Genomic DNA, 18,308 nt, shown 5'->3' with positions numbered 1-18,308 from the left:
TAATTATTCAAAGATAAAGGCATAGCTTCCATTACAAACTTCCTGCACATAACTGAAAACCCCTAAATCAATCCCCTTTATGAAGACGCAAAAAATTTCATGGCTTCCCGAGAAGAAAGAAGGAAAAAATACACGCTTAATTTGGACATGTCTTAAGGTTTCAGTTTGCTCAAGGTCTTGTGGCCAAAAACAGCAACTATAGCCCGTTGCAACTCAAGAAGGTAGGGTGAGAGAAAGAAAGGCCGGGGAAGAGGAAGCAATTGGAACGCTGGAGAGAGGAGGAGGTTTCTACCCTCTTCTCTCCAGTGTTCCATCTGCTTCCTCTCCTCCGACCATCCTTTCCCTCGCCCTACCTTCTTGAACTGCAACGGACATTAACAACCGTTGCCTCACCTGTCCAGTGGGAGGAAGGCAATGCACAGCAGAGCAAACGAGTTGCCGCTTTGGTCTCGGGGACGCAAGGCCGCCGATGTAAAGCAGAGCTCCAATAGCTATCCAAAACAATGCGATTCGAGTGAACTTGTTACACTCATGGCCACCAAGGTGATAACCGGCTGGGTGCAAACGTGTGGTTCTCCCAGTTTCAATATATGCAAGGGACAGCTCACCTGCTTCACAGCCCTCCCTGCACAAGGCTCATTAGTGGAACGAGGCTCTTCAGCAGAGTCGCTCCTAGGACACCGCTGATTGGACCGTTGCGATCGTTGAATCAACGACCGTGTGTCGGTCGAACTGCTCATTGTCAAGCTCCCGTTGGCACCCTTGCTAGTCTCTCTGGTGTCACAGGCAGGGGGGGCCAGGCGGGAGTCGCCGTCGGGGCTGCTGCTTCGCTCGGACGAGGTGCCCGAACAACCAGCTCCACCCATGAAGTCCAGAGACGGAGGAAGCGCCGAGGTGCCTGCAAGCATGGAGGCAGGGAGCTTCTGGAGGCAACACGATGCCACCAGAGGTGAAGCCAGAAGCAGGGAGGTACACACACCCCATGCCGACTAAAACCAAGAGACGCTATTGGACGACTTGGAGCCAACAGCTGTTTTCGGGGCCCCGAGGGTGGCACGGACACCAGAAAATGTACAAAAGTGAACGAGTGACACATCCACCAATTTAAACGAAATATTTATTGTGGCTCCTGCTTGTCGCGATGGGTTACATCCGATCAGTGTGTTCAACAGTCGTTAAACCTTCTCGTTAGCCCAATACCGTCGGGCACTAATTGACGGGTTGCTTGCAGGCACGGAGTTAGGAAGCTTCTAGAGGCGACACGAGGCCACCAGAGGTGGTTTCATATCGCCTCTAGAAGCCTTAAAAAATACATGGTGGATGTATGCAAAAAGTCACACCCAAGTTTCAGGGCGGAGGTCGCACAGACAAGCAATGCTAAAACACTGTTGAAGACAGCAGAACTGCTTTGAAATGTGATTAGGGTCAAAAGAGTGCATAGGAACTGGAAGGTAGCCTTCGGTACTTTATGAAGCCACCATACCCGAGATCTGATGCAATCCAATCTTCGTGCATCCAGAATGTACAGATAAAAATTAGTTTCGAGTTCTTCCATTTAGTCATTTCTTGTCAAGCTGACTTGTCAAGCTGACTCACCTGAATAGCTGCACCAGTCTCAAAATATTACCGAGGCAAGTTGCGCACCAACCTGCTCACCAAAAAAGCAAGTCAAAAGGATGCCCCTCCAAAACTGACCTCTCAGGCAGAGGAACGTCAAGAAGTCTTCAGTCTTGGGTCGCCTTTTGCAAGGAAGCAGCGTGGACGGGGGTCCGACAGGCTCCCTCACTTCCCTGATCGTTGGAATCATCTTTACTGGCGTTGGCATTGGGCTGCTGGGGTTTGAGCCTTGTGCAAACTTTCGCTGTGCATGAACCTTGATCCTGAGCAAAAGGAGAAGCAAACAAAATAAAAAAAAAAAGGCTTGTGTACCTGTGCTTTGCATTCTTATGCCCCGTGAACCTTGAGTGGGCTATGCCCAAAATGTACCCCACTGTGGTACCAAGAAGCCCCTTTAACTAGACAGACAGAATCTTGAGTGCAGCAACACATTCTTTTCTAATGGTTGAGTTGCTGCACAACCAGTAGAAAATCAAACTGGAGGGCAACCAAGTCTTTATTACCAAAACAATGGGTGCATGTTGTGAATGATGATGCACGTTTTACATGCTCAGTGATGTGATTGGCCCGAGTCATTCTCAAGCACCTTTTGGAGCAACTATAAGTCCATTTTGTAGCAGAAAAATTAATTTTTTTGGGGCATAAGCATACACTTAATTTTCATTCCTACCAGTAAATATTATATGTTAGGATACATGTGTTGGCCTATCCATCAAAAGACTTTGCCTTCTCACTTCTGTGCAACCTTCTGTGAGCATCAATTGCATGACAGGTTTGGTCACCGCTTGCCTGTGCTGTGCTCTTTAGATCACTAAAAATAGCAAAGAGGGAAATGCCTCCCCTTCTCTCATCACGGCGCATTGTCTGCTCCAACAACTGGGCAGTACCCAAAGTCCGGCTGGTGTGCAAACACGGTTGAAAATCACATTATTTCGGCTATATCAGCTGCAAAAGTGTGAATTTAGATGTGTAAGTTATCATACATTGTTATATCAAATAAAAAGACTAGCCAAGCACAATCCTCCAGTCACCTGCCGTGCAAGTAAAAAAAATAAGTGAGTACAACCCTGTAAGCAGTGTGGTCAGTCTGTTGTATCTGGCAAAAAGTGACTGCAGTTGCAGTAGCTTTATGCAAGGTAAAAGTTCACACCGATTCAGGCCTTTAGCGACTATGTAAAAAAGTCTACATAAAATATTTCAAAAGTACATACATTCTTACTAAGTATAAAACAACTGCACAGTTTTTTTTATTTTTTTTTTTAAGGAATTACGAATTTGCACAGAATTGCCTGATGACCTTGGATATGAAGACCTTAGAGGGCTTACATAATATCAGACGTTTGTAATGGTCTGTTTGTAACCAAAGTAACTTTTTGTTATGTTTACACATATACTCCATTGCACAATAACTTGGCGAACTGTGGAGGCTGCAGCCCCCATGACCTAATAAGAGCGTCGGAGCAAGGCACGTGACAACACCCCATGGTCGAGGCCGCAGAGACATTGTTACCGCCACAGCAAAAGCGCCGTCCGCGACAAAAAGTAGTTCTAGGCCTCTTCTCTTCTTAGTAGTGTTAAGGTCAGACTCCTCTGCCTGCAACACGACATGACGCTGAAGAAAGACGAAGACATGCCACTTTTCAACGATACTTAATGCGGAACAACACTTTTCCGAGAACAATGTGGCTTTTGAACGATGATTAAATGACCGGAGCCGTGTAATCGATCGCTTCCGCTTAAAACATAACCTTGGCATTAGAACCCACCACGGATCCTAGGGTAAATTGAGAGCATATGGTAATCTCTTGAACTGTTCCCGGAGAGCTCACTACTCTAGCGAACAGCAGTGATGAGGTGGACGTTACGAATCCGAAGTTGGTTCATTTAGCAGCAGAGGACAGCCAGTTCCTCTGGGTCTCGCATTTGGCGTAGTGACACAAACGTTCCCGTGACGTAGTGTCGCACGCCTCGCTTTAACGTTCCTATTGGGCTGCGGGAGCCCTAGCCTCCACAGTTCACCAAGTTATCGTCAAACGGAGTAAAGTGGTACTTTGGAAGCGACTAATGGGTGCACAATTGACTTCAATGCAGTTGTTTATTGTTACTCATAAAAAATAAAAGCAAAGCAGCTAACTTTGACGTGATGGCGCTTCCTTGGCTAAAAAAATTCTATAAAATTCGGCTGGGTGAAGAAAACTGCTGTGGGTTTTAATGTTTATAACCTTGGAGCAAGAAAATTTTTATGTTTGCATGAAACAAAGCAAGAAACTCAGTATCGTACAATAAGGATTCTGTTTTCTGCTAATCCAATAAACACAGCGGTTCAGGGTAGAACTGCCGGTAAACGTCATTGCAACTGAAGCAACCGAACAAAGACACGCTAGCTGATCATTTACTGAAATAAGTCAACCAAGCACAACAGACGGACTCTGGAGTATTCATAAATGTTCTAGAAACACAAACCACTTCATAGCAGCGGCAGGGAGCAAGCATTGTTCGGTACAGCCAACGTGTAGTCATGGGTACTGCCCAAAACATGGAGAACGACCGGTCTGTCGTCTGCTATCGGATGGGGCATGTGCCCTCTCCCTCTTTTATATCGCCCAATTTTTTTGTAATGTCCGGATGTGACAAAATGGCACCGCTCTGAAAGCAGCGAGTGGAATTGTCTATACATCGTTTGAATCAATAACCAAAGGTTTAGAAAATTTTGACACGAAAGGAATATTCAGGCACAGTTTGGTGTAAATAGTAAAGCAATCACATCACTACCCCTCAAGTGCTCACTAAATTTTGAAAAAGCCTTCATTCATAGCACTGATGGCAAGCTTTTCCTTCACAAAGGCTTTAGTGTGGACCTACTAAGTGACAATAGGTTATATACACCCTAGAATGGTGCATATGCCAGAAATGCAAATAATTAACAAGCTCACAAAACCAATTTGTTAAGTCAAGTGCTCTAATAATACAAGTGAACAGATTTGCTGCCATTTTGAAGAATGCTTACCTTTTTGATTCAGCATCACTAGTTTTTTTGGAGATGGAAGAACTTGATACTGTCTTTGGCGTCTGCTCTCGGCTGTCTTCCGACACATTCTCATCCAGAAGGCGCACTTTCTTGGTCTCGTTGAGGGAGGCATAGAGAGCCTTTTTGAGCTGTTTTTCTTCCATCCAGTGTAGACCATTACTGGAACCCTGAAACAGGAGCACAACAGCTTCAAAACAGAGCGGACACCCTTAAAATTGCCCTCATAAACGCTCCCGCTAAAGTATTGATCCCAATTCCTAGGGACAGCGGACCCACCAATGACACAAGGACAGAAAATGCATGCCTAAGGCTGGGATGTTTTATTTGTAGCTTGCTCATAGATGAGTACAATCGTAAATGCTGTGAACTGCTAACAATGAGCGAAGCATAGTTAACACACATAAGACATTAAAAAAAAAAAAACGCAGCATGGGATTACAAGAAAAACGTGGATAGAGCGACAGAATAACAGTAAGATTGAAGCAGCTGTCTACTAATGATCGAGTGTCTATTTGTTTCCCAGTTTTTCTTTTCCGTGGTTTGGACTGCTAGAACCTGCCCGTCAGGGAAAACTTGTGACGGCTGGGTAAGCTACCTCGCGATCTCGGCAGACACAGAACTCGCAGTTTTACGCGATACTGTGCTTTCTCGTTTTGCGGGACACAATGCTTTCCTGCCGGGTCTTGCGACGAATCAAACCGGATAAAATTTGTGTCGAAACAACAAATGCCGACAAACCTGTGAGGGGACAAGTGTGTCAGGAGGGCAGACAGAGCTCGGCGCTGCGCGCTCCCAAGAAAGAACAAATTAATTATCTAATAACAAAACAAAAATAAAAAAGGCATTCTAGATATGAATTCTAAATCCACGCTTAAGCTAAAAAACGCATACGCATCAGAAAAAGAAGAGGTATAACAAAAAGAAAACGTGCAACGTCGCCTTGGGACAAGCCTGCGCCGTGCGCGAACAAAAGCTTGCCTCGAGATTCTGCCGCTAAATACTCCCGGTTCATTCCGATAGCACAAAAATCTCACGAATCCATTTCAGGCTTATGTTATGTACAACAGACGTTCACACGAAAACATAACCTAAATGCAATGAAGTGAAAAAGAAAGAAAGAAAAAAAAAAGGCAACTTACCAAGCCTTTGGCGGAAGCATTGCGCTTCGGACGCTGAGACGCACTTGAATACTCAGATAGCTGTCGTTCCTTAAATGCAGACTTCATGGCAGCTACAGCAGAATTCACCTCATATTTGCTTTCCTCTGCAAGAGACGCTAGATCATTTGATCATGATCTAAACAACTCGGGCACACGTTGCCACAGCCAACGAACACATCGCCAGTGTTTATGAAAACCATCGAACAAAACAAAAACACGCCATTCGGCGTTCACGCGTCCACTATCACTGCCTGCCTTCGTAATGTGCTTTGGCGTCTGCAGAAAGAATGCATTGGCTGTCTCTTCGGACTGTCGAGTCCAAACTTGAAGTTCTCCGCAAGCCCTCGGGTGCACACAACGGTTCTTCACATGCACACAACACCAGAACAAAACAATTAACTTTCGCGACAAGACGCGTGATAGTTTGCAGACGAGGGGGCTTGCATTCGGCCGCTTAAAGTTTTTCCCCTCTCCCAAAAAAAGAAGCCGCCAAATTACAATATAAAAATCACAGCATAAAGTGTCGCAATGTAGCTTTGCGTAATAAAGTTTAAATATTTTATTTGTTGTGTAATACATTCGAGCGACACTACGCGAAAATAAGTTCGAAATTCAAAGTACGCAATCACTTCTTGGCTGCCTTCCGCAGAAGGGCTTGGGCGGCCGGCAAGGTTTTGTTTAAAAATGGCGGTGCTCACGAGAACGTTTTTGTGGTGGTTGAGTAGTTTCTGCATAGTTTCTCAAATTTATAGCGAAACTCCGCACAAAGATAGCTTCACTGAAGAACTATTTATAAAGCCGCTTTCTAGTGGCCACGTTTACAATTACTTTCTGTTCACGACGAGGTGGAAGATCGAAAGCGACGAGGAAACATGTACGGTACCCGTTTCCTACCTCGCAGCGAGTTGATCTGCGTTTCCTATTTCGCAGCGAGTTGATCCCCCATCAGTCCGCGAAAACGCTATCTATACACATTTCAGATGCTCAGTTTGTTTACTTGGTTGTCGAGCTATTTTCAGACAGTGCTGTTTTGTTTTCGCAGTCCAGCATTTTCGTCTATTTCCACTTTCGCTGGGCGAGATCGTCAGCCAGAAACACGTCCAAGAACTGCACTTGGCCCTCACGCAAGGCCGATGGCAACACCAGAAATGGGGATATCCTTTCCAAGAAGCACCTCCGGGGGCACATCTCTGGGCCTGGTTCAATGACGATGTATCGAGGTACGCACGTAGGCTCTGTCGCACAACGCTGGTTACGAAGAACAACGTCGTAGTTCACAAATAATCACCTTTCAGTTCGAGGGAGAAAAAAAAAAACGCACAGAAAACAAACGCCGCCCTGTCAGTAAAAAAAAAAAAAAAAAAAAAAAAAAAAAAACTTGCTGCATTAGGCACAAGTCATTATAACACCCACTCCTTAGCCTTGTTGTAAGCACAGGAATTCCACTTGCACTAACCGAAACTTCATCTTCTCTTCGTGCTCGGTACTTCAGAAAACCTCATAAAGGCAACGTACACTTTTTTAAGGAGCCTTAGCTTCTTCAGTTCCTAAAAGAAGCAGAGTCCTAGAGGTTGGCTGCCATTCCAAAGGGAGCTAAGTCTCAATAAAACATTTGTTTCCTCTTTCTGCATTGAAGACTTCTCGGACGTCTACCGTACCCAATTGTTTTTGTTAAAAAGTAATGGCTGTGCACTTTTTTTTTTCTTTCTCCATAGTGTCGACAGTGCATGGAAGGACTTGACCCACTCACTCTCTGGTCAGCTCTGTGCTTCTCTCAACTTCATTGATGACACTGTGACGGTGTCACCCAAGAGGTCATTTCGGCCCCAGGGATGGGTCAGGTCGCACAATGAATCCCTCCTGCGCTATGCAGCATTGCCTCGAGAGTCTGTCTGCACTGAAAACCTCACACCCTGGAAAAAGTTCTTGCCCTGTGGTAGCAAAGTGAGTCGACTACGCAATCCTCATGATAGGTGGTGTTAATTGTGGCTATTAGCTACAGTCTTGCTCTTTTTCTTTTTGCTACTTCTGAGTTTTACAATCCCTTCGTGTTGAACTGCTGGCAAGCCAGGCCAAGTGGATTATTCTCCACAAATAGATATCCTTAATTAGTTTGTTTTGTTAAGAGGTGGGATAGTTGGAATGGAAAATAGGTAGAGAAGGAAACAGAATAATGGCTTTATAAATGCTCTTTTTGTAAAAATGAGCATATGACTGTGAAGTGTTTACTCTGAGCACTATATTCGGTAATAACCTTTTTGTGCTGCGTTGTTGGGGTTAGCATAGCCACGGTGCTGCAGCCCCACATTGCTGGGAGAGCATGTGGCTTCGTCTTGCTTCTCATTCGCATGCACTCTCATTAAAAGGGCACTGCAAAATGAAGTCACGTGTTTGCGCAAGTAACTTTGACAGCATTAGAGCCCCGTGAAAGCTACGCTACTAATCTGGACAAAGTGCCATAATAAAGTTGATGCCATTTATTAGTCCCAAGTAAAGAAAAAAAAATATTTTTTTAGGTCCCTTTAAATGAGGTTGTATTGAAGGCAACATTGAATTTATATGACTGGATGGCATAATTGTGGATTGAAGTATATTTATTCAGTAGACCATCTCTTGATAAGTAGCTGACTCACGAGTTTCAACCATTTGAATTGTGTTGAGTAATATTACTTAGACATTACTTAGATGAATCTGTGGAATGAAACTGAGTGTATAAAGGTACATGTTTTCTAAGTGTCCATATCATACACATTCCTGAGCACAGTTTTTATGTATCATCTCCTGTTTTGTCCTTCAGCATGATGTGCACCTTTTGCTCTCTTTTTGTTTCTACAGGTGGGCCTTGCTACCTTGCTTCATGCCTTGCAATTATTCACTGCCAACTACATGTCCATAGCGCTAGATCTCAAGACCGTTTGTGAGGTAAGCTGTGGTGCAAAAAAGAAAGACAGTTTGAGAACTGTTAGTGTAAAGTGAGATTCTTAAAAAAAAAAAAAAAACGTTTTTGCAGAACGAAGAGTGCAAGGATGCTATACTCGAGCTTCAGATGTCAGTCTCGCTTGTCTTTGATACAGTGATCTCCCAGAATGGCTATCAAAGTAGGACCGTTTTGCTTTTCTTCAATCATTTCATTGTATTGGTGTGCCATTGAAGGGGCTTTAAAGAGGATTTTGTGATCATCTGTTCTTGATCATTACTGATTCTACGGGACCTAAACATCCTAAAAATTTAAAAATTACAATCACGCAACGCCGATTTGAGAGAGGCGGCTTGTGTTTGGCCAATGAGTGCCCATCGTCACCACGCTGACACCGCTGCTGGGGTGTGCCCCGCCTTTCCTGTGCTCACAAAGGGGTGTGTCCCGACCTTTCATCACGTTTTTAATAGGGAAATCGGCGTAGCGTGAATGTAATTTTTAGGATGTTTAGGCCCCGTAGAATCGGTTATGACCAAAAACAGACAATTGCAGAATCCTTTTTATTACCCCTTTAATATGAATGTTTAATTGAATTATGCGTATCCTGAAAGCTGTTATGTTTAGTTGCGTAGGCATATCTAGATCTTGTAAGTAGAAACTATCATTTTAATTATTGTGCCAAGAATGTAAAGGGGCACTAAAAAGATTGGCAGATTTTTCGTTGACCAAGCCCTGCTCCTTTCAGTACCCGTTTCCTTGTGCAATATCCAGGATGTCGGCATGTTTATTGACCCCAAGTACAGTTTGAGACTGCATTTGTGTTGGTTCCAGAAAGCATAAGATGAAATCTTGTCTGCTTCCACAGAATCTGCCATTTACCTTTTTTTTTTTTTTTTTTTTTTTTTAAACTGGCATTACTTGTTGGAAAAACGGGTTCAAGGGTTCCTAGGATGAAACGGCGAGTGTCATTTGGAAGGAGAGGGAGCAGGCTTCTTTGAGCGAACTTGAGGGCAAAAGGTGAACCACAGTGGGCTTAAAAGGAATCTTGGTAGAGCTCAACCTAAGTCACTGCAGCTCAGTGGAGCCAACAGGATCTAGCTTCCTTGCTCGAGGGAGTGCCTTCACTCGCTTCAGCATATGCACACATATAATCATACCCATACCTCCTGAACCGGTGATTTCTGAAAATGGTGGATTGTACCGTGTCCTGTTGTTCTACTTTTTTTTTTTATTATTATTATAAAGGTGCATGTCATTTGGCACATTTCTGGATTGTCAAGTAAGGGTATATGAGTAAATGCCTCTTTCTTTAGGCTGGTCTTTGAGCAAGCTTTTCGGATCTGGTCTCATCACAACCTGTCCACTGGCATCCATGAGCGCCATCTACGTTGAAACTTCCAATAATGGGGTGAGTGACCTAGTTTGTGGCTTCCAATTGCTGTAACAGCTTCAGAAAGGATACCTCCCAATCAGTGCATGCCTTGAATATTTAGTTCTCGAGTTTTAACCATCATGTTCACCAATTTTTGGGTACTGTGTTAAACTTGCCGTAAGGTGTTTACCGCTTTACAAAATAATTGGTTTTCATTGAACTGTAGAAACCTTGGTGATAATATTTAAGCCACCACTTCAAGACCCCTAGTTTTACCAACTGCACTAGTCAGAAAAAGGGAAACTTGATGCACGTTTTTATTGTGTGTGTATGTTGCAGAGTGTGGGAGCGTTTAAGCTTGCACCAGAACCAATACAGTTTGTCTCCACGGGTGCGGGCACCACCAAACGTACATTTGCCCTGTACGATGTCAAGCACCATGTTCGAGCTGGACGTTTTAATCTGGCAGCAAACTATGAGAAGCCTCACATCTATTGGATTGTTCCAGAGCCAGCTCTGTATGCCAGTCGTTACATTCAAGGTGAGTTGCATTCTTTCACTGGGGAAGCAGACTGGCGACATAGTTTGCTGGTTGAAATAAAAAAAAACAAGGAATGTTCAAGAACTAATTTGTAGGATTCACCCCAAACCTGAAAGCATATTTATATATCAGATCTACTAAATCAAGGGATCTAATCTTATGCTAAAGGCAGAAAACTATCTTTTTATGAAACACACTGCAATTTCTTTTTTTTTTGCAAATGACGTGTTTTTTTAGAAATTCATTTTGAGCTTACGACAGCCCTGTGAAAATGTATAGCATCTTTTGTGTTGCTTATTATGTTCTGAACAGCACCCCAATAAATGATGTCAGCATACAGGTGCCCTCACAAATTGCCGAGGGTTTTCTTACAAAAAGGGGAAAGGTTGGAGACATATCTCGTGTGTAAAGGTAGTGCCTTTCCTTGTAGGTTATGGACTAGAGAGAGGAGGCATCGTCAACAGGATTCACAACAATGACCCTAAGAAGGCCATTCGAGTTGTCTTTCTTGACATTGTCCCATGGTTTCTAAGAGTCTACGTGCACACACTGAAAGTTTCCTCTGAGGGCAAACTGATCACACCAGGTATGTTTTGCATCCCTCTTTTCCTACAACATATATGGTCTAATATGCAAAGCTGCATTAATTTGTGAGATGTTGTTAAGCTGTGCAGTCTGCTGCACTGAAATACATTATAGTGCCATGCAGATGTTTGGGATAACTTCAGGGTGTTAACAGAATCCACGTGATATGTTTATAGGGAACATTTGGCCATGATTTCCCCCTAGTTCAAATATCTGTCACTTTTCGTAGGTTAGTTTATGTGGAACAAGATCTGCTGAAAGCTGCAAATAAATATAGCCCTGAAGTGTTCCTCTCAAGTTTCACTGGAAACCAAAATTATCCCATAGGTACTTTGCACAGTTGTGTAGGTTCCACAGTACAAGTTACTTTAAACAGTGATGGTGATACATGCTGCAGTCACCTAGAGTTTAAAGTTTGGTCTATCATTTTTTGTTTGTTTTTGCTCTCAGTCCACATGGCTATAGTATGCTCTTGTGTCATATAAACTCAATCATGGGCTGAATGTATTGTTGGGTCTTTGATCTATCTATCTGTTCCATGCTGCATTTTGATTTGAATGCACTGGTGACATGTTGTATAGTATTTTAGGTAGGAGGCAAAGGCAACAGATGCCAACTTGCCTGTCAAAGTAAAGCCTTCAGAGATGGGGACTGTGGTTTATCTTCACAGAGCATGTGTATTACAAGCCTGGAAGGGACAGGGAACAGTCGCATCACCTTGAGCTGACACTCGTGCTGCCCCCTGCTTCGGAAACGGTGCTGTCGTACGACTTTGAGCGGGCTTTTCTCAAGTGGACCGAGTATCCCCCAGACGCCAATCACGGATTCTACGTAGGATCGGCAGTGTTGAGTGCGTCCCTGAGTGCTCCTGTTGCAAACTACAGTGGTGACATATCTCTCTGTCCAACGCTCAGACACTGGTAAGTGTGTAGTGCTGTATATGTAGTTGACAGAGATGTGTGGTTTTGTGCAGTGCTGTCTTCATATTCCATGCAGACACCCATCTATTCTTATGGGTAAATGTTAGCTTTTTGGTGAAGGTATACTAATCTAGTCACTGGAAAGATCTGAAATTGAGAGCCTGACCTTGTGTTGAGAAAACATACTTCTGTAATTACTGTGCAAGGTATAGCCAAATGGCTTATACTAATTGGTTGTACAGGTGTGGTGTAGATAGGGATATTTCTGCCCATCAATGCTTCTCATTCACCGTTTGTTTTGCCGAAATTCAAGTCGCTCTGTATCTTAGAAACATAGCTCAACTTCATGAGAATTAAAGCTAGGAAGCTGAATCTCTTATAAAAAAAAGAAATACAATATTAGGAGCTGCCTTCTATAGCTTTTTGTCTGCTGAATTGGGTACCATACTAGAATCGAGCAGGGTTTAGAAAAAAAACGCTTTTATTTCGAAGAAAAAAAAAAGGAAATAAGTGTTGCAGGGTATGTGGCGTACCTCTCTACTGCCTATTATCTGTCAAAGGCATTGCAATGTCGTCATCTGCATCTCCGAGCCAGGCGAAAGGCGGGTGAGGGTCGCCTGACACTGCCAATGACGCTAATTATCCTTCTTCCTCCCCTGCACTCTATGAGCAAAAGCAGGTGGAGCTTCGGTGAAATTTCAATTTGTGATTATATGTCAATCTACTAATAACATAAAGAGAAAAATATTTTTATGCACATTATTGTTAAGGTGCCTAGATCTAGATTCTGACAGCTTTTTCAAGCCTGAAAACTGCTTCAGCTTTTCTTTAATTTAGAGAGTAGAACAATTGCAGATAGTCTTGGCAGTATGAATTCTTCAGCAAATTCAATGCTAGCCAAACTAAAGGCAAGCAATGCCAGGCCCTACATATTATTTAATCATTATCTATATTTTTTTCTTTTTTATGCTTTACTATGTGATCACCTTAGTCAAATTTGGGGGTTTTACATGCCAAACCAACGATGGGCATCTGGCATGCCCCAGCGGAGGACTGAGGATTATTTACGACCACCTGTGGATCTTTTGACGTGCAACCGAAAGCTTGGTTACACGGCGCCTTCTTCGCAATAAGCGTCTGTCAGATTGCGGGCACCTCGGCCGGGATTCGAACCCGCCACCTGGGGATCCATAGGCCGGCGTTTTGCCTCGGAGCCACCGAGGGGCTATGATCACCTTAGTCTTGATTGCTTTCTCAATGTTATATGCAATGATATCTTTTCTTCTGTTTTTAGCATCACTGGAGGAACTGCTTCGGCACCATTTGGGCATGAAGGCAATTTGAAACCGCATTGGTTTGTTAGAATTTACACGGAGACTCTTCTGGTGTCCCTGCCCACCCCAGACTTCAGCATGCCTTACAACGTCATCTGCCTTGCCTGTACTGTGGTTGCTCTAGCATTTGGGCCAATCCACAACATGGCAACAAACATGTACGTATAGACAGTCCTGAGGGCAGACTGTGTGTAAGACAGTCAGTATTGCCCGAGATGCTGCAGTGGCCTGCAGAGTATGCGAGATGCGATTACGTATGAAGCATTTAAGGATGGTTCATTGAGAAAACCCTGGTCTTCCCAGGAGAAAATCAGTCCACCTGCAGATGGATTGTGGAACTTATCCCAGTTGGATCCAGCTGGAAGTGAGACAGTCCAGCTTGATCCAGCTGGATTGTCTCATTTCCACTGGATCCAACTGGGATAAGTTCCAGAATCCATCTCCAAATGGACTGACTTTCTTCTGGGTTTATATTGGGCCTTCTAATCAGTCCGGAAATAACTCTCAATGTCACTTGCCCTCACTTGCTCCATCTCACCTGCTTCTTCCCAAGAGTGAGGGTGCTTGATGGAGGGTCCTTGAAGTTGACCTACTTGCCTGTGAAAGAAAAGTTTGAAAGGGGCAAGTCCTCCTTACCAACTGTAGGTGCTACTTTCTCGCACCCACGCATTTGATAGCACTGCATGTGAGCTGGAGTATGGCAACTGTACCCTTAGGCACACATTGACAAGTACTGGGAAAGATTATTAAGGCTTCGTGTTTCTGGTATTTGGCGATAAATCCCGAAAAGTAACCCCCCTGAGCCGGTTGTATCGAAATCAAAGAGAACCGCAAAACCTTGAATGGGAGCTGTCCTTAAAGGCACACTGACAGGGTATTTATGCTTGCCAAGGTTTTTATTTGTGCATGACATATGAGAGCCCAACTACCCAGAACACAATTTGCAGCTAGAAATTTGTTTTCTTTCTGCTTGAAAATTGCCCATCAAGAACTGGCTGATTTGAGTTGCGCTCACTGTCTTCTCCGTGGTCACGTGCCATTTTCTATGGTTTAGACACAACCACCAAAGATAATCAAAATCGTGTGTGATTGAAGGCATAGACTCAGTGCTAAAAATAGACAAAAAATATGATACCTATTCTTTGTGGCTTCTAAAAAACTGCAAGTATGTTGATTAAATAAAATAAAAATGTTGCACAGCCACGTGACTTCCGGTAACTTTTTCCTGATTAAATTTGTTAAAAAAAGCTGCATAGCCACTTGACTTCTGGTAACTTTCTCCTCCTCTATATCTCTTCTTCCTCCCCAGTCTAGTTTCGGTTTCGAGCAATATACTGACTGGGTAGTCTTTTGACGCCATAATAGATTGCCTGGGCAAAAATAAAAAAAGTTTCGGGGGGATGTCATTGTTCCTTTAAAGAGGAACTCCGATCGAATTTCGTTGTTGAGAAAACAATGCAGTCCTATGTCGCATCATCTGAAAAGCCTACACGCACAATATTACGACGCGATTCCGCCTAAAAGATTATTAAACCGGCCAACGAAGTCGGAGCGGCTCCACGGTCACCAAAATCTGCCCAGTTTAGCGGGCGACGCGCAGAGCAGCGCAGTCAACGCCACTGTGTGGACACAGCCGACACTGCACAAAACGTCAACAACTGGAAGGATAGTTTTGTTTGTACTTTTTGAGGTGCAGAACACGAGGGCTAAAGAGAAAAAAGAGTGTGGGACGCCGTCTGCCGCTTTCGTTGATTACATAGCCGAGGTCTCTGTACCTTATGATGTCCAGTAGTTGACGAGGAGGGCCAATGTTGCCTGCCGCAGGCAAGGTTTCAGTTTTGCTATGTGGTTCTTGTTTAAACGAGATTCGCAAGGAAACTTTTTGGAAAATAAATGATAGAGAACTGTTTATTAGTAGTTTTGACATGATAATCATCCGTAATCCCAGAATTTTCGGAAGTGACTGGAGTAGCTCTTTTAATAAGAGAAACTCCGAGCTTGGCGGCAAGAAACCTTTGCCTACATTTTTATTTTGTGTTGACCCGAAACATAGACTCCATTGAACTGTCCTCAAGGCTGCGTCTGTTATCGTTATTGGGACGTGTTGTAAGTATTCCAGTCACATGCATTTCCCCTGGAGGTTGGGGATGGGGAATCCCATACCCGTGCCCTGTCCTCTTCAACATAAGCCCCGATAAGCGCCAGTCTTTTCGTCGGACACCAGAAACAGACATTGAAAAGCACCGAATACGTGAGAGAAAAATTAACCCTGGAAACACTGAACCCTAAATATGGTCTGCCAAGCTTGACAAGGCCTACATTTTTTCATTGGGTAAAAAAGGTGTATCTCTTGTTTGGGTTAACACTATCCAGTTCAGATTTATTAGCTTAAAAGCATTACAGCCTTTCTGATGGTTCTTTTTGTGTCTGAAGGTCAACAATGTTTAGAATTGATTTTTTGTCTCCTCTGGCTCGAGAGTGATTGCCAGAAAATAGAGGTGTCTATTAATTTGTTTGCTCGGTGCATTATAAAACTATGCGACTCCTCTAGTGAGCTCTCAGTGTACTGTCACACACAATACTCCTTTTTCGTGTATTTGTCGCCATCTTGAATAGCGGAACTTCTGGTAAAAGGGAAAAACATTGTTTTGCCCGCGTCAGTTAACTGGAAAGTGTTCACATTTTTATCGCGACTGTCAATGCTTCTTGTTTTGCCTCTTTTATATTTTTTTTTACTCATTCCCTGTTGTAATGTTTTGCTTTTCTTCGTCCCCCTTTACCGGATATCTGAACTGAGTAACTGAGGACAAGGGCAAATGGAAGAGGTCTATACTTACCGGTCCAATGGTCCAAACTAGGGCTGCTGGAACTCAAAGTTGAGGTCACACTCGCTGAACTATGCAACAAGTTGAGAGAAAATGGGGATTGTAGGGACCGCAGTCATGGCATAAAGAGAGATTGAATGTTTTTACTCGTATTGTGTGCGTGTGCCTCATCTTGAAAGGCTGCTGCATATATGCCTCTTTTAAATGCCAACAGTACTCTTTTCTCACTGGTGATCGCAGGCTAACCCCGGTTGAAATCAAGAAAGAAGGCGGATTACTGTCAAAGCTGAAGTCCAGGGCCCGAGCTATTTTTGGTCGAAAGTCTCAAACAGGGGGCTCAGGTGATACAGAGATCTCTACTGAAGAAAAGAAGGATCAGTAAATGTTTTTTCTAGTGTCACTGACACTTTTATAATGCAAAATAAGCTTGGCAATAAAAATTATTTTGTTTTTATGTGCATGTTTTGATGTTGCATTTTGCAGAATTGTGACACATTAGTGACACTATTCTCATTCAGTTACAAGTGAAAACCAGATAGTGATTACATAATATTTATTTATACAGGACAAGCACAGGGACAGTAGGAACTTCAGAAAGGATTGAAATAGTTCAATGTCAAGATTGGGTGTCAAGATTGAGACTCCGACTTGAGTCACTCCGTCAGAGTCTCCACTAAATGGGCTTCTAGAGCACCTCTGGATGCAGTTAGCGCCCTCTATGTGAATTTTCGCTTGTTTTTTTTCCTTTTGGTTTTCTGGGGGACATTGCAAGGTGGCCGGCATTTCGACAAAGCAGAACAGAAGACACTAATTTGACTGCAGCTGCTCAAGCATAAGCTTGTGTCGTTGTTGGCTCTTTATAACGCCTGAACTTGGCACTGAAGCGAATGCAATTTCTCATAAGCCCACCGGAATAGACTACTTCCATAAAGCCCTACATGCAACACGGCGCGCGTTGCACTCTGGGAACTAGTTGGCCAGCCAGGGAGGAGGGTGGCATGGTTTCGGTTTCGGTTGACTCGTCGACAAAAGATTATACACAGAGCGTGGACTATTAACGGCCGTTATCTCATGTTTTCTGGTCCCGAGAGCGTCATTTGTGGTCTCTAAACTAACCTAAATGGCCAGACCTTGAAGCTTTAGACAAGCCTGCGACGTATAGTTTGTCTTAACTCATGCTTGTTGTATTTTTGTACTTGAGCCTTTCTGTTAGCGTTCCAATCGAGGTACAGTCGCCGGCCATATGAGCTCCCCCGCCCGAACGCCGACCGGAGCAGCGAAAATCCCGCATGCGGCGCGTCAAGCGTTGCCGCATTCTGGGGGCCAGGCTACTGAGACCAAACCATTCCGTCATCAAAGGGGTGGACGCAGGAATTAATAGAATTCCGGGTTTTGGAACATGATTCTGAAGCACGGCCGATTATTACAATCCGGCTTCCGTTGTAGGTAAACGCAAACGGCTTATCGAAATTTTTCATTGCCTAACATCTCTGACGTTATATGCTACTTTTTTATTTGAAAAACCGGTTTGTCATTTTAAATATCTTCTACCCGAAGAGTAATCCTACGCACAAGCCCCCTTTCTTACAACCTTTCTTAAACAAAGACTAGACAATGACAAGCGACTTTGAAACAACTTATTTAATCTATAAGGATATGCAATAGACAACAAAAAAAAAGATTTATATCGAAGCTGAATAAAGATTCAGGAACTTTTCATGGACGCGTTTTATCGAGGAGACTCTATTGTTCTGCGCTCAGTAGCGTGTTGCTTCGCCAAGGGTAATTCTCTTCTCGATGACTTTGCAGATGGCTTCCTGGTCGGCCACTTCTGGCTTGCCGAGGGATCCTGATTGTCATGCCCATTGTCGTATCAAACATAGGGTTTCTAGATTTGTAAACATCGGTCGAACGCTGCTGCTTTATCTATACGCCTAAAGCAAGCTCCAGTTTATCAGCAGTTATAACACCATCTCCGAACACTTAGGGCTGAAACCCGAAGACGGAAA

General features: G+C 43.6%; 2 protein-coding genes across 3 annotated transcripts in view; one reads left to right on the top strand and one right to left on the bottom strand.

The window, feature by feature from the left end:
* The window catches only part of LOC8032331 (protein Jumonji), a 52,524-nt gene extending 46,242 nt beyond the window's left edge, over window positions 1–6,282 (bottom strand). The window contains exons 1-4 of one of the 2 annotated variants that reach the window (XM_029995524.3): window positions 5,785–6,282; window positions 4,625–4,812; window positions 1,696–1,880; window positions 609–898 (exon numbers count right to left, since the gene is read on the bottom strand). In XM_029995524.3, the coding sequence (XP_029851384.1) occupies window positions 609–898; window positions 1,696–1,880; window positions 4,625–4,812; window positions 5,785–5,871 (750 nt within the window). In that variant the 5' untranslated portion in view covers window positions 5,872–6,282. The remainder of the gene's footprint in view (window positions 1–608; window positions 899–1,695; window positions 1,881–4,624; window positions 4,813–5,784) is intronic. The other variant, XM_029995525.4, reaches the window with a different exon arrangement.
* A 170-nt stretch (window positions 6,283–6,452) lies between these two features.
* Window positions 6,453–16,753, top strand: LOC8032324 (GPI transamidase component PIG-T). The gene is made up of 11 exons (XM_029995530.4): window positions 6,453–6,679; window positions 6,848–7,025; window positions 7,521–7,749; window positions 8,641–8,727; window positions 8,816–8,903; window positions 10,036–10,130; window positions 10,434–10,635; window positions 11,066–11,221; window positions 11,891–12,140; window positions 13,435–13,632; window positions 16,540–16,753. Exons 1-11 carry the CDS (start codon window positions 6,490–6,492, stop codon window positions 16,679–16,681), a joined length of 1,815 nt encoding a protein of 604 aa, XP_029851390.2. The 5' UTR covers window positions 6,453–6,489; the 3' UTR covers window positions 16,682–16,753.
* The last annotated feature ends 1,555 nt before the right edge of the window (window positions 16,754–18,308 follow it).

The sequence above is a fragment of the Ixodes scapularis genome, unplaced genomic scaffold (genome assembly GCF_016920785.2).
Source record: "Ixodes scapularis isolate PalLabHiFi unplaced genomic scaffold, ASM1692078v2 PGA_scaffold9__187_contigs__length_104089568, whole genome shotgun sequence".
NCBI classification, from domain to species: Eukaryota; Metazoa; Arthropoda; class Arachnida; order Ixodida; family Ixodidae; genus Ixodes; species Ixodes scapularis.
Note: the sequence above shows the minus strand (reverse complement) of the source record. Positions and strands in the feature narration are given on the sequence as shown.

Bases quoted from the DNA above. Each gene is read 5' to 3' on its own strand.
- LOC8032324 (XM_029995530.4), top strand. From the start codon at position 6,490: ATGGCGGTGCTCACGAGAACGTTTTTGTGGTGGTTGAGTAGTTTCTGC. The intron at 8,728-8,815 runs GTAAGCTGTGGT...ACGTTTTTGCAG, and splicing joins ATCTCAAGACCGTTTGTGAG to AACGAAGAGTGCAAGGATGC. The intron at 8,904-10,035 runs GTAGGACCGTTT...CTCTTTCTTTAG, and splicing joins CTCCCAGAATGGCTATCAAA to GCTGGTCTTTGAGCAAGCTT.